The sequence below is a fragment of the Moschus berezovskii genome, chromosome 1 (assembly GCF_049115385.1).
Source record: "Moschus berezovskii isolate FMDL1 chromosome 1, NW_MosBer_1.0, whole genome shotgun sequence".
NCBI lineage: Eukaryota > Metazoa > Chordata > Mammalia > Artiodactyla > Moschidae > Moschus > Moschus berezovskii.
In genome coordinates this window covers 149,430,044-149,444,516 of record NC_142460.1, presented here as the reverse complement: position 1 = coordinate 149,444,516, position 14,473 = coordinate 149,430,044, and the positions used below count along the sequence as shown (strand labels likewise).

The 14,473-nt window shown below is 33.7% G+C and overlaps 1 protein-coding gene across 5 annotated transcripts in view; it reads left to right on the top strand.

Annotated features, from left to right (window-relative positions):
- Window positions 1-14,473, top strand: part of U2SURP (U2 snRNP associated SURP domain containing) — a 54,780-nt gene that overhangs the window by 17,799 nt on the left and 22,508 nt on the right. For 2 of the 5 annotated variants that reach the window (XM_055412292.2, XM_055412276.2), the window contains 14 exons: window positions 685-799; window positions 1,351-1,484; window positions 3,574-3,641; window positions 4,188-4,282; window positions 4,366-4,398; window positions 4,489-4,571; window positions 5,812-5,977; window positions 6,142-6,353; window positions 7,298-7,341; window positions 10,376-10,480; window positions 11,397-11,463; window positions 11,558-11,721; window positions 13,676-13,838; window positions 14,245-14,324. In XM_055412292.2, coding sequence (XP_055268267.1) covers window positions 685-799; window positions 1,351-1,484; window positions 3,574-3,641; window positions 4,188-4,282; window positions 4,366-4,398; window positions 4,489-4,571; window positions 5,812-5,977; window positions 6,142-6,353; window positions 7,298-7,341; window positions 10,376-10,480; window positions 11,397-11,463; window positions 11,558-11,721; window positions 13,676-13,838; window positions 14,245-14,324 — 1,529 coding nt within the window. Of the gene's footprint in view, window positions 1-684; window positions 800-1,350; window positions 1,485-3,573; window positions 3,642-4,187; window positions 4,283-4,365; window positions 4,402-4,488; window positions 4,572-5,811; window positions 5,978-6,141; window positions 6,354-7,297; window positions 7,342-10,375; window positions 10,481-11,396; window positions 11,464-11,557; window positions 11,722-13,675; window positions 13,839-14,244; window positions 14,325-14,473 lie in introns of those variants that run through there. The other 3 variants (XM_055412284.2, XM_088840025.1, XM_088840027.1) reach the window with 2 other exon arrangements.

Below are 14,473 nucleotides of genomic sequence, written 5' to 3'. Positions count from 1 at the left end.
CAGTATTCTTAGTCTGGGAAATTGCATGGACGGAGGAGGGCTCTGGTGGGCTACAGTCTATGTGGTCACAGGAGTTGGACATGACTTAGCGACTAAACAACAACAACACAAAATTTTGACATACTGTTGGATTTATTTCTATATTTTCTGTTCTACTCTGTTTGACCTTCAAGTCATACATGTTTTAGAGACATTTAGAAGTTAAATTGTCAGGGTTCTACTGAAGGTTTTTTTCTTTAATGCAAACTGTCTGGAGATATTTAATATAAACTGTTTGAAGCTTCTTCAAACTTCTAATTACTTATGTCTTTGGTGGTTTGTGAAGGAAATGTTTGCATTCACTGAATTAAATTGTTGTGCCTTATAATTGTCATAAACATTAATAGAATAATATAGTTTGTGTAGTCAGTTGTCATATAGTTGCACCCTTGAGTTGTCTAAACAAATTTATTTAGTGGATCCTTTTTTTTGTTCCACAGATAATTGGTAGAGGAGCAAAGTCCTTCTTAATTTCAGTGTTAATTAGTATCTACTAAGGATTAGGTATTATTGCCTAATAGGAGTGCTTAATAACTGCCTTCCCCATTGGAGGGAGAGATTCTGTTTATATTATTCCTTGATGAGTTTCACCCTGTGTACAATAATTTTTATATTAAGTGATGTAATATTTTCATGTGTATTTAGGAGGATGAAAAGGCAGCTGCTGAGATTTATGAGGAATTTCTTGCTGCTTTTGAAGGAAGTGATGGTAATAAAGTGAAAACGTTTGTGCGCGGAGGTGTTGTTAATGCAGCAAAAGGTTAGTGTGAATGTTACAGTCCTTGAGCAAACTTAAAAAGTCTTGGTTGAATGACTAGGTAATGATGAAAAAAGTTTGGTTGCTTTTCAGTTTCATTTTCCTTTCTATCAGCACCCTCTAGTGGTGCTACTTATTAGTAAAATAAATGGCCAAATGAGGATTAATGAGAAACTGGAGCCAGGGAAGTTTCAAATTTCAAGAGGGCAGAAAACTTTGTAAACATGAAAAACTATTTTATAGTTCTACTTTATAGTCCTAGGAGTGGAATTTCTGGTCATATGGTAACTATTTGTTTAACCTTTTGAGAAACTACCATACTATTTTCCAAAGTAGCTGTACCATTTTATGTATATAGTTTTACTATAAAATGATTAAACTAGTATTTTTGAGAGTAAGGTAATAGAATTTTAATTATCATATTTAGTCACAGATCATCTATCTGTCTTAGTACTAAAAAGCATTTACTAATTTTTATTTTCAATAAAAATAGTGGGTGAAGAAAATCCATGTAATGTGAAATTAGTTTTGAAACTTAGTATTTTAAATTTCAGAAGAACATGAAACAGATGAAAAAAGAGGTAAAATCTATAAGCCATCTTCAAGATTTGCAGATCAAAAAAATCCCCCAAATCAGTCATCCAACGAAAGACCACCATCTCTTCTTGTGATAGAAACCAAAAAACCTGTAAGTCATACTTAAGTAAGTGACCATTTAGGTTCAGGGATGACACTGCCAATAATATTTTCTGTACTTCCACTGTAAGCAGGACTTTGGTTTCTTGTTTTTAATTCTTTTGGGAGTAGATACTGAGTTTTGATGCTTAATCTTCCTAGATGAGAGAGAACAAATTGGGACACACAGATGACACTCTGTACGTTCATTGAGCAGTTAACCTTTGCTGTTACTCATAGTATATTGCAAGTTTAAAGTTAACTATATTTTAGGTATAAATGTGAAATAATGGGATTGTCTTTTTAAGCAATCCTGAACTTGGGTATTTAAATGTATCAGCATGTGTAATATCAATTATTTGGAAGACTGTACTCCAAATGTGTCTGTTGCTTGGAACATGTTTGTTAATGTTCCAAGTAATCTGATAATTACTATCAGAACTAGTAACATTTTCCTTTATATATTCTTAGTGTTAGAAAATCTTTTATTTTTTGAGAGTGAAATTTTTCTTGGAGGATGGTAGATAGATGTGAGCCTTATCATTTGGAGCCAGATTTGATGAGAAAATGTGGTTATACTGAATAGTAAAACTGGTTTTTCCTATCTGAGTCTGAAAGCAATTAAAAAATAGTTTTATTTAATTCACATACCATAAAATTGACCCTTTAGAAGTATAAAGTGTTTTTTAAAGTATATTGACAGTTGTACAACAATCACTAATCTCTTAATTTCAAAACATTTTTATTATCCCTGAGGGAAACTTTATACTTTTAGTCATCCCCAGCCTTTGGCAACCACCATCAGTACATTATTCCTCTTTATGGTTGAATAGTATTCCATTTTATGGATAATGTTATGTATTGTTTATCCATCTCGATGGACATTTGAGTTGTTTCCACTTTTTGGCTATTATGAGTATATTTCTGAAAACATTCATGTATAGTTTTCTGTGGATATATGTTTTTTCTCTTAATATACCTACTGAAATTGTATCACCACTTGCTAAAATTTATTTTAGTCATTTTAGTAGATGTGAAGTTGTACCTAATTACAGTTTGATTTGCACTTGTCTAGTGATGTTGAGTATCTTTATTTCTTATCCGTTTGTAGTCTTAGAGAAATGTCTTTTCAGATCCTTGGCACATTTTTAATTGATTTGTCTTTTATTGTTGAGTTCTAAGAGATTTTTACAGCTTTTGGAATCAGGTCTCTTACCAACTATGTTGTTTTCTTCCTTTGGGTTTTCTTTGTCCTTTTTTGATTGTGTCCTTTGAAGCACAAAAGTGTGTAATTTTGATGGTGTTCAATATATCAGTTGTGTTGTTTTGTTTCTCTTGGTGTCATATCTAAGAAACTGTTGCCTAATTCAGGCTCATGATGATTCACTATGTTTTCCTAAGAGTTTTATAGCTTTGGTTCTTATATTGAGGTCTGTGAACCATTTGAGTTAATTTTTGTATATGGAATGAGGTAGAGGTCCAATTTCATCCTTTTTTGTGTTTGAATATTCAGTTTACCTATCTCCCTTTGTTAGAAAGACTATTCTTCCTCATTGAATTAAGGATCCCAAAATAAAATAATAAGGATTTTAAATAAGGATCTTTTAAAATAAGGATCCCAAAAGCATTTTCGGAAACAGTTTTAAGAGAGAAGTTCCAGCAGTGTTGCTGTTTTTTTCAGTAGTTCATTTCCTCCAAGGTGATTGTTTTGAAGAGTGCATATTTCTGGTAGTTGTTCATGGCAGTTATTTACATGACACTTCAGTTACTTTATGTTTATTAATTTTCCCTCCGGTGCTCCTCCAGCAGTATTCTGACCTAACGATTGTAGACTTTATTTAAGAGGAGGATAAATGTGGTGTCTCCTTTACTTTAAGACTGCTGCTTGTTGTTTTAATAATTTAATTGTTAAATTCTTAGTTTTAGAGAACAGGAAGGACAGACAGTTCAGTGGTGACAGAAGCATTCTCTCTTTTTAATTTAAATAATTAGATCATAATTGGCTCAAAAATAAAAATATATTTAAAGTGATCTGATTGTCGAACCATTAGTTTTGTTTAACCTTGTTTTGTTTGAAGTATAACTTATCATATCCTTCATAGCCACTGAAGAAAGGGGAGAAAGAAAAGAAAAAAAGCAATTTGGAACTCTTCAAAGAAGAATTGAAACAGTAAGTTTTATAGTGTTGAGAATGGCTCTCATAGGTATTTTGAGCTGATTCTTATAGATGCAGGTGTGAAGAATGTAGTCTACCAGTTTGTTTTTACTAACTGGCTTACATAAAATGTTTTAGATATTTTGTGGGGTATACTTGACAGTAAATTAGCATTTTGTGCAGCATCTAGATTGCTTGCATTATATGTATTCAATTAAGTTGAATTTAACTAATGTCCGGAGTCCTGTTTGCAGTGGAAACAGTATAGTCAATGAGATAGGGGTGAGGAGTGGTCTATCTTAGCCAAGAAAGAACAAATTTAAGTGTTTTTCATGTTGAATTTCCTTTTCATCTTAAAAGTGGGCTTTGTATTCTTTGCTTATATGATATATCAGAAATTTGTTCATGATTTGTAGCTGAGGGACACTTTTAGTCTTGGTTGTCAGTGTGTCACACAAATATTTTGAAGTTATTTGAAGATGACATTTGGATAAGTTCTGTTATCAAATGTGAACAACCAAATTTTGGCTCATTATTAGTGATTATATATATTTTCAACAGAATTCAAGAAGAGCGTGATGAGAGGCATAAAACAAAAGGCAGGTTAAGTCGATTTGAACCTCCACAGTCAGATTCTGATGGTCAGCGTCGTTCTAGTAAGTGACATTTATTTTAATGTTTATATTTGTGATGAGCTATTCTCAAAACTAAGAATTGTTTTCTTTTTCTTCTTTTAAAGTGGACGCGCCTTCAAGAAGAAATCGATCATCTGGTGGTAATACAGTTTTTTGCTTTTTTAATTCATAGAAATTGTCCAAACTTTGTATTTTGCAGGTTATAATTTTTTTCCTCTTTGTCATAGTTCTTGATGATTATGCACCTGGCTCACATGATGTAGGCGATCCAAGCACTACTAATTTATACCTTGGAAACATTAATCCACAGGTAATACTAGAAAAGTAAGATGAATATTGGCTCATATATTGTATGCTTTTGTTGGAAAACTGCTTTGTCAGTCAGTATTAAAAAAAAAAATGAAGTCAAGAATGTGAAATAAGCAGATTTGGTAGAACTAGGTAGGAACTAAAATTATCTTGTGAAATTGAGTCTTACTGATGTGGGTCAAATTTTCTTGCTATAATTCTTGAGGACTTGTCTTCTCTTTTTATAGCTGGACTGTACTCTGATTTTGAAATGTTTTCCTAAGTGCTGATTTTATTTATCAAAGCTGGATATGACTAGTGGTGGACAGTATTCTTTTTGGACTGCCTCCTTATGGATTTCCTTTTTTCATTTTTTGTCTCCATAATAGCAAAATAATATTTCTGCTGCCTTTTATATTTTAATTCTTTCCCCTGCTATGTTCTTAACTGAATGTAGTGGTTGTGCATAATATCTTAAAAAATAATACATATTTTGGACCTCATTGCATATTTACCATTTTCTGTTTTGTCTTTTTTTGATTACACTGGTAGCTGGGTGCTGGAAAAGTAACCAGGTCTTTTGTTTCTTTCATTGCCAACAAATATTTCCTCCTTGATTTAAGTATGATTATCATTGCTACCTGAAAAATGTTGGTAAATGCTGAACAAATCTTTGTTGTAAAACAAATCATTGCTGTAGCTTATTTTAGATGCAGACTCTCAAAAGGAGGAAGAGTGAAGGTAAAGGTGTGTTTTTGATTTCTCCAGCCTCCCAGTGTCTTTACCCGGCCACTTAGGTACAACAGAATGTTTCTGGTATGAAAAGATTTGTGAATGCCAGTGAAGGCAGAATTTTTCCTTTGTAGAGGTCCTAGTACTATTGCCTAGAAAATCCCATGGATGGAGGAGCCTGGTAGGCTGTAGTCCATGGGGTCGCTAAGGGTCGGACACGACTGAGCGACTTCACTTTCACTTTTTACTTTCACACATTGGAGAAGGAAATGGCAACCCACTCCAGTGTTCTTGCCTGGAGAATCCCAGGGACGGGGGAGCCTGGTGGGCTTCCGTCTATGGGGTCACACAGAGTCTGACACGACTGAAGTGACTTAGCAGCAGCAGCAGCAGAGGTCCTAGTACTTGGATGGAAAATTGTGGCATTGATAGGTCTCTTCTTATCTTGCAAAATTACTTTGCTTTCCATTGTATAGAATTCTTTTTTCTTTCCTCTTTGCATACTAAAAATATCTTACGCCTTTTAATAGATGAATGAAGAAATGTTGTGCCAAGAATTTGGAAGGTTTGGACCATTAGCCAGTGTGAAGATTATGTGGCCTAGAACTGATGAAGAAAGGGCAAGAGAGAGAAATTGTGGCTTTGTGGCCTTTATGAACAGAAGAGATGCTGAAAGAGCTTTAAAAAATTTAAATGGTAAGGAAGTCCATTATAGAATTTAGGCATTGTTTTGGATTTGGAAAGTATCAAAACTAGGGGGAAAATGAACCAGAAGTGTAAAGGTTAAATGTGGAAATTAATCCATATCACTAGAGATTTTTTGGGAGTTACCAGTGTGACTTTTCTTTTCTTTCTTTTAGGAAAGATGATTATGTCTTTTGAAATGAAGTTAGGTTGGGGTAAAGCTGTGCCTATTCCTCCACATCCAATATACATTCCGCCTTCCATGATGGAACATACGCTTCCCCCACCTCCATCAGGACTGCCTTTTAATGCGCAGCCTAGAGAGCGGTTAAAAAACCCCAATGCTCCCATGTTACCACCACCTAAAAACAAGGAGGATTTTGAGAAGGTAATTTTAAAAATGTACATAGGGCTGCATCTAATTTGTAAATACTAAATCTGTGGTAGTATTTCTTTTCAACAATTTTATAGAAAATGTGTGTGTAATTCTGTTTGGCAACTGTTAAAGAGAAATAACTTAGATGTGTTCCCTGCCTTAGCCCATGGAAACCCTGTACTGGGATAATAGATCATATTTTTATTTGTGGCCACCATTCCTTTTTTGACCTCTTATTAAGTTTTTTTTGTTGTTGTTTTGTTTTCTTTGTCCTCTGTTGTATCCAGGTTTGCTTAAGTGTAGTATCTAAATTTATTTTGAGAAAGTGATACTTTGTATTGGTTAAGTGCCTTTTCAATTAGAAAGACTCTGGGAGTTAAATAGTTAAATTATTTGAATGGCAACTAGCTAATAACTTCTCCAGATCTGAGGTATTAGAATATTTGAGAGCATATGTGGTTTTTAAAAAGTTTACTCTATTAAAAGCAAAGGGTGAGTATTTTCTTTTTTATTAAACATAAAACCAACTTAATTTCAAATTATAAGAATTTGTTGGTTCTATTATGAATTAATTACACTTAAAAATGACAGGGCTGGTTTTAAAGGCTTGGGAACAAAGTAGCAAACTGTATGGCTAGAGGCAAACAGTTAATTATTTCACAAATTAAAATCTTTATCTGATAATTCTCAGTGTAGTACCTATTTCAGTGCATTGATGTGCATTCTGGCAGGAATGTTCTGATTCTTTGCATTTGGTGAACGTTTATTGTTCACTGAACACATCCATTTGCATTTATGTAATTGCTTAGTGTATAATTACTTCAGATGCAGTGATTGCCTGCAAAACTTGTGATTAGTTGTGTAGTATTTTCAATGCATATGTATATTTTTGCTTGTTACTTGTTAACAATACTCACATATTCTATGTTTATTATCTGATGTGACTTCATATACAGACTCTGTCGCAAGCCATAGTCAAAGTGGTTATCCCAACAGAAAGGTACATGTTTTTCTTTATTATTACTGATCTAAATATAGACAATATCCCCTTCTGAATTAAAAAAAAAATAGTGTTGAGGAAAAGGTAGTATCTTGACTGAGCAATGGTTCCTTCCCAGTACTTTTTGGGGGAATATGTGAAGCTTAATCAACTTTAGTACACTTTGCAATTTTATGTCATTATCTTTTTTTGTTTTTATTGTTACCAATGTAGGAAATTTTATAGCTTTAGCAGATAGAATGTGTTTAATAGATTTAATCTGGAGTTGCTAGTCTAATAATACTAGACTACTGTGATGGGAAAATAGGTGTTTTAAATATATCTTAAATTTTAGGTAATGTTACATTTTGACCCGATCTGTTATTTTTTCTTGGTTCTGAATTGTCTGTGTTTAATGTACAACCTTAGTTTGAGTTTTCTTGACTGAAAGCGTAGCTTTATTTTTTTCCTAAATGATTTTAAGAAGGAATTTCTGTTGTTTTTATGAACACTGGACATAACTAGAATTTTTTTTTTAATAACAAAAGTTTTTGGAATTCTTTTATTTTCCTTTCTTCCTTTTTTTCTTTTCAACATAATGTTAAAGCAGAAGAATTCATGTTCTAGGTATGCTCTTGCTCAGTCAAGCTAAGCCTTTTCCCAAACACAGGAACACAACACTGGTTGAATAATAAATGAACACAAAAGAATACCAAATTCTCTTTGACATTGGCCTTGGTGAGCAACACCAGCTGAACTGTCTGCGGCAGCGGGGGACCAGGAAAACATCATGGGATGGATTGGGAAAGTATACAGTTTTTGACCAGACATTGGTACGATCGACTCCAGTAAATGTGGTTTTATTATAACTGAGAGACAATTTTTGTTTTTTTGTTGTTGTTGCCCAGAATAAGATAATTACCATTTTAAAATAAAATAATGCACTTATATCATCTTTTTGTACTACACTGTTTTATTCTGATAGAAAAGTCACCCTTTTAAAAATAAGCACATAATCCTTAAGGATAAGTGATTACAATTCTTTAAGAATCTTGAATTTAAGTTAGCAACAACTAATTGTCAGATTTTGATTTTAAATAATCATGAAGCATTTTAGAACTTCTTTTAAACTTTTATTTTCTAAGAATAGATTTATCAGTTACAAGCCTGTTTAAAACTATAGTGGGTTTTTTCCCCCACTGGTAAAGAACTCACAGGGAAGTGTATTTGCAGCACTCAAAAAGTATATATTCAGTATTAGTTTTACATGTGGCTCAGCTTATTTCTAAATAAGATTTTGAGTATACATTTTGCTGTAAAGTCTTGACTCACCATTACAATGAATCCTTTGTTTTAAACTTGCTAAACCATTTTTCATCTATCTTTAATATGCAAGTTGCTTTTGACTTAATTCATAGAAGTTTCTGGATGTGTAGTATTTGCCCACCTAGTCATTAGTTTTATATATACACAAAATTTCCCTTCAGTTTAATTTGACGCATACCAGTGGGAGCTTTGGGACTGAATCAGTGCTTTACATTGCATTACCTCCATTCCTTTAAAACACTCATTAGCCGTATGGATGCAGAGAATACATTCTCATTTGGATATCAAGAACTGCATATTTGCAGAGCAGTTAGTAGCATTTGTGAAAGAAATAAATTTTAGATTTAAAATTAAGTGATGCATTTGGGGTTTTAACAATATGAGGTTGAATTAATAGTTTTAATATATAGTTCCCCCTGTGTTAAACACTTATTGAACCTCCATGTGATTTTTTTCATTACATAGAGATTTTAATGTCCACTTAAGTAGGTTTGTCTGAGAAAATAATTATAATTACTATGAGATAAATTATTTTATTGTTCATGTACTCTGAAGCAGGGCTTTACAGAGCAAGAAATGTCTTATTCTATAACTATATATTTAATTTATAATCTGGCAGTTATATGAACTTTTAATTTGAGCTGGGAATGCTAAAGGTGTAATTTAGTGTGTGCCTTGTACCAAGAGCCAATATCCTTTTGCTTTTCCCAATTGTTATTTGCCAACTTTATATGGTGGCAACTAATAAAGTGAGAAATCAGAAGTAGCTGTAATAAACTGAATTATTTTTGGTTGGCATTGTAATCAATGTCTGAAATTGTGTTTGGAGTCTCATAAAGTATCAGATTTTTAAAATAAAGACTTTCTATAAACCCAGTCAACAAAACGGCAACTAAAAAGTTACGTATATTTATTTTTGGCTTAAATATTGGGAAGTAATTGTTATGAAAAATGGGAAGGGAATATCATCATGTCCCGTATTTTGAAATATTTTGGAAAGAGGACTCCATTTGTTTAAGGCTTTGGCAGTAAAATTGCTTTATTGATTCATAAAACACAGACAGAATTATACATGTCATAAACTATGTGAACTAGTTTGAAGTGTGATACAAAGGGATGTTGCCTCATTAAAGGTCAGATTCAATAAAAACTCCATCTGCTATATGTGTACCAGAAAAGCACAGGATTTGGATGTATTTTTTTCTTTAAATCAGGCCTTAAACTTGTTAAATAGTTTTGCATTTTTACAAACTATAGTCATGTCTATAACATTTCAATATCACCAGAGAAGTGCTTGGCTTAGGAATGTTTTCTTTTAGAACTGAGATAGTGTGTGAGTTTTTAGATGGTTATGATAACATATAAACTCTGAGTTACTGACTTTATATATTTGCAGCTTTCCAGTTAGTTGTGATTGATAATTTAATGTTTTGCATTTGAAAAATAAAGTTAAGTGGCATTTAGAAATTGAAATCTTTATTGCTATGAAGCTGTGTTGTGGTTTCCCACCCCCACCTTCCCTTCTCTCCCACTCCCTTATCCCCATTACCCTACTCCCTCTAAATGCAGAAGGTATATTAACATATGTTCCAGGTTACTTTCTTGGTATAAATTCTGTATTAGTCAGCAGGACAATCTTTTTCTGCACAATTATAGTAACGTAGGTCAAGTGTAGTTTTATATAGTGGTAGGTCTGAATCCATTTTCTTTAACTGTGTTGTTGTTGTAGGAATTTGCTCGCCTTGATACATCGAATGATAGAGTTTGTTGTACGTGAAGGGCCAATGTTTGAAGCTATGATTATGAACAGAGAGATCAACAATCCTATGTTCAGGTGTGCATTTTTTTAAATTGTGGTAAAATTTGCATGTAGTATACCTATATAATTTACTATTTTTATGTGTACAGTTCAGTGGCAGTCTTTCATACCTGAAACTCTGTACCCCTTAAACAGTAACTCCATTCCTTTGGTCCCTCAGCCTCTGGCAACCACGTTTCTACTTTCTATCTCTTTGAATATTCTAGGTACTTCATCTGAGTGGGGTCATACCTTGTTTGTACTTTTGAAACTGACTTAATTTCACTTAGCATATATCTTCAGGGTTCATCTTTGGATGAACATACACACACACACACACACACCACATTCTGTTTATCCTCAGATGTGCTTTTTAAAAATACTTTAAAAATATTTCAAGAATAAAATCCTGAAAGTATGAGGTTATTTTTGTAATGGGGTGAGAGAGTAGTTTTAACACATTATTAACCAGAGTTGTATTATGGCCACAGGTGTTAGGTAGCATTGTTTTTAGCATTCTCTCGGAGGAAAATACTTTTCATTTTGTTTTTTACTGAAAGAGTCATAAGCAAGATATGGTAGAATAAATGAGGTTTATAGAAAACTGCTTATCTTTTGGATAGTTATGATATCTAACACATTAATTCAAAGTTAAGTCATTTAAAAACTGCTGCTTTTGAAATTACGTCTTGGGAAGACTTCTCCATTGCCAGACACAGTCCCTGACATAAAACTGATCATAAGACTCCGCATGATGCATAGATACTTCTGAGTGTTAATGTCAGTCAAAAGACAGTTTGGAGTGAGGGTGAGGATTTTTTTTCAGGGATCTTTGCTTTTGATTTTATTTAGAACTAAATAGGTGAATAAAATTTCTCCTTTGTTTTTATTTACTTGAAGGCACTTCTGCATTAAAAAAAAAGTGATGTTTAATTTTTTGTTTTTGTTTTAGATTCTTATTTGAAAACCAGACACCAGCCCATGTTTACTATAGGTGGAAGCTTTATTCTATTCTCCAGGCATGTATATAATCGGTTACTTTGTTAATTTTGAATCTGAGGTATTGGACCTGAGGTATTGGACCTTTCTAACAGCATTCTTGACACTTATTAGGGCGATTCTCCAACTAAGTGGCGGACCGAAGATTTTCGTATGTTCAAAAATGGATCTTTTTGGAGGCCACCACCATTAAATCCATATCTGCATGGGATGTCAGAAGAGCAGGAAACAGAAGCTTTTGTAGAGGAGCCAAGTAAAAAGGGAGCACTTAAGGAAGAGTAAGATTTTTTTTCCTTGTTTTATTTTCAGAAAAGATGATTTAATGGTCACTTTAATTAATGGAGTAGGATGTGTTAACCTTAAAATGGTCTTTAAAATTTGTGACTGTTTTAAGTAGTTACATGTCTTAACATATGCATTTTCATTTTAAACATCTTGGTAAGTGTAAATATGTGTCCTGCTGTACTTGACCTCTTCTTACTGATAAAAATTGATGATGATCTCTTAAGTGATGGCACTTTAGCAGTGGAATACTTTATATTCATACAGAAGTTATCTCAGGGCCCTTAGAATTGTTGCCTCTCTGAGTGCAGCATAAAGAGGAAAAATTACTGTATGGCTTAGTGAGATGGATGACTATGCAAAAAGCTGCTCTAAGAAGTGCTGTGTGCGGCCACCGTGGAAACATGTTATTATTAGTGTTCAGCACTGCTACAGTGCAGTTAGCTTGGTTTAAGAAGCAGAAACAAATTTAACTATTGAAATGTTCAAAGGAAATTCTGTATCCCTGATTTGGGGAAAAAAAGGCTAAAATAATATTTAGCTTGTAAAACTATTGTGTTAGCCTATAAATCTTAAAGCTATTAATAGTTGCATTGGTGTATTGTTTATAAGAGCATTGATAATAGAGAACTATAGTATTTGAGAGTATATTTGGTTCTAAAGATATGTGTTCATCATTACTTTTGCCCAGGGATCTGCATATACTTAAGCCCATAGATAGGCTAAATCTGGATGCCTCCTGTTTTCGTATATGAACTTTTATTTGAACGCAGCCATACCCATTCTTTTACTTGTAGTCTGTGGTTCCTCTGGTGTTAGAGCAGCAGAGTTGAGTGACTATATGGCCTTCAATGCCTCAATATTTACAGTCTGATCCTTTACAGGAAAAGTAAACCCTTGCTTTAGCCTCTCCTAAACCCATCACTTCGTAAGAAATAGATGGGGAAACAGTGGAAACAGTGTCAGACTTTATTTTTGGGGGCTCCAAAATCACTTTGGATGCTGATTGCAGCCATGAAATTAAAAGATGCTTACTCCTTGGAAGGAAAGTTATGACCAACCTAGATAGCATATTAAAAAGCAGAGACATTACTTGCCAACAAGGATCCATTTAGTCAAGGCTATGTTTTTTCCTGTGGTCATGTGTGGATGTGAGAGTTGGACTGTGAAGAAAGCTGATTGCCGAAGAATTGATGCTTTTGAACTGTGGTGCTGGAGAAGACTCTTGAGAGTCCCTTGGACTGCAAGGAGATGAAGCCAGTCCATTCTAAAGGAGATCAATCCTGAGTGTTCATTGGAAGGACTGATGCTAAAGCTGAAACTCCAATACTTTGGCCACCTGATGCGAAGAGCTGACTCATTGGAAAAGACCCTGATGCTGGGAGGGATTGGGGGTGGGAGGAGACGGGCACGACAGAGAATGAGTTGGCTGGATGGCATCACCGACTCGATGGACATGAGTTTGAGTGAACTCCAGGAGTTGGTGATGGACAGGGAGGCCTGGTGTGCTGTGATTCATGGGATCGCAAAGAGTCGGACATGACTGAGCGACTGAACTGAACTGATTCCTATGTGGATGTGCTAAAGTAACAGACTTCAAAGGAAAGTGAAGAGCAGGAAGGTTCTTTTTCAGCATAATAGGGTAATAGAACTGTGATGTTCTCAAGGACTCTTGGAAAAAATGACTGTAATTTTAATTTACTTAATTTGTAAACTGAAAGTCACTGAAGTAAGTAATTTATTTTTTCCTGGAAAAGTGTTCTTCCCCATGTAAGTTCTTAAAAAAATGTAACACATTTGGAGTATGTAACGCAAATCAGACTTAACACAATTTAGCCTTCGGAATTTTATATGAGTGGGTTTTAAAGAAATTAGTTTGTGAGCAGAAACTGTAATGGTATTTAAAATTTGTTTATAAATACTTACAAGTTAAAAAAAATTTATATTCAGACAGAGAGACAAATTAGAAGAAATTCTGCGGGGGCTAACTCCAAGGAAAAATGATATTGGAGATGCAATGGTTTTCTGTCTTAATAATGCTGAAGCTGCTGAAGAAATAGTGGATTGCATTACTGAGTCCTTGTCCATCTTAAAGACACCCCTTCCCAAAAAGGTATAGGAGTGATTTTTCTTTATGGAACATTTAATTAAGAAAAAGAGAGGTAATAGCTGACTTCTGCTTTGATTGAAATTGGTTTCATTTTTGAATCAATAACTTGACTGAAGAAATCTTTCCCATGTAGTTTTGTTTTCCTTCTGCCTGGGAAACGTAGGTTAGTTGACACAAACTATCAACAGGTTGAAATGTAAATGAATTACAAGTTTTATTCCTGCCAAAGTCATGGTTGTGGTGATACTGAATTTCTTAAAACTCTTCTAATTAGTTATAATTAAATTATAGCTAAACATTGGCCTTATGCTGTTGATTCAAAAAATTCAATGTGGAATTTTTGTTAGCTACATTATTTGCTGTTGGTTTTTAGTTTTAATCCATTTTATTCTATTTTTTGGTATTCTAGATTGCCAGATTATATTTGGTTTCTGATGTTTTATACAACTCTTCAGCCAAAGTTGCCAATGCTTCCTATTATAGAAAATTGTAAGTATAGTGATGTAAGGTGATATGCCTAAGATAAAATATTTAAGGGTAAGGAGGTCAGAAAAGAGTATAGTATTACTCTTGCTCAGTTCCTGACATTTCCTTTTTGGTGTTTATTTTATGAATCAGGGAAACTTTTCTTTAAGAAC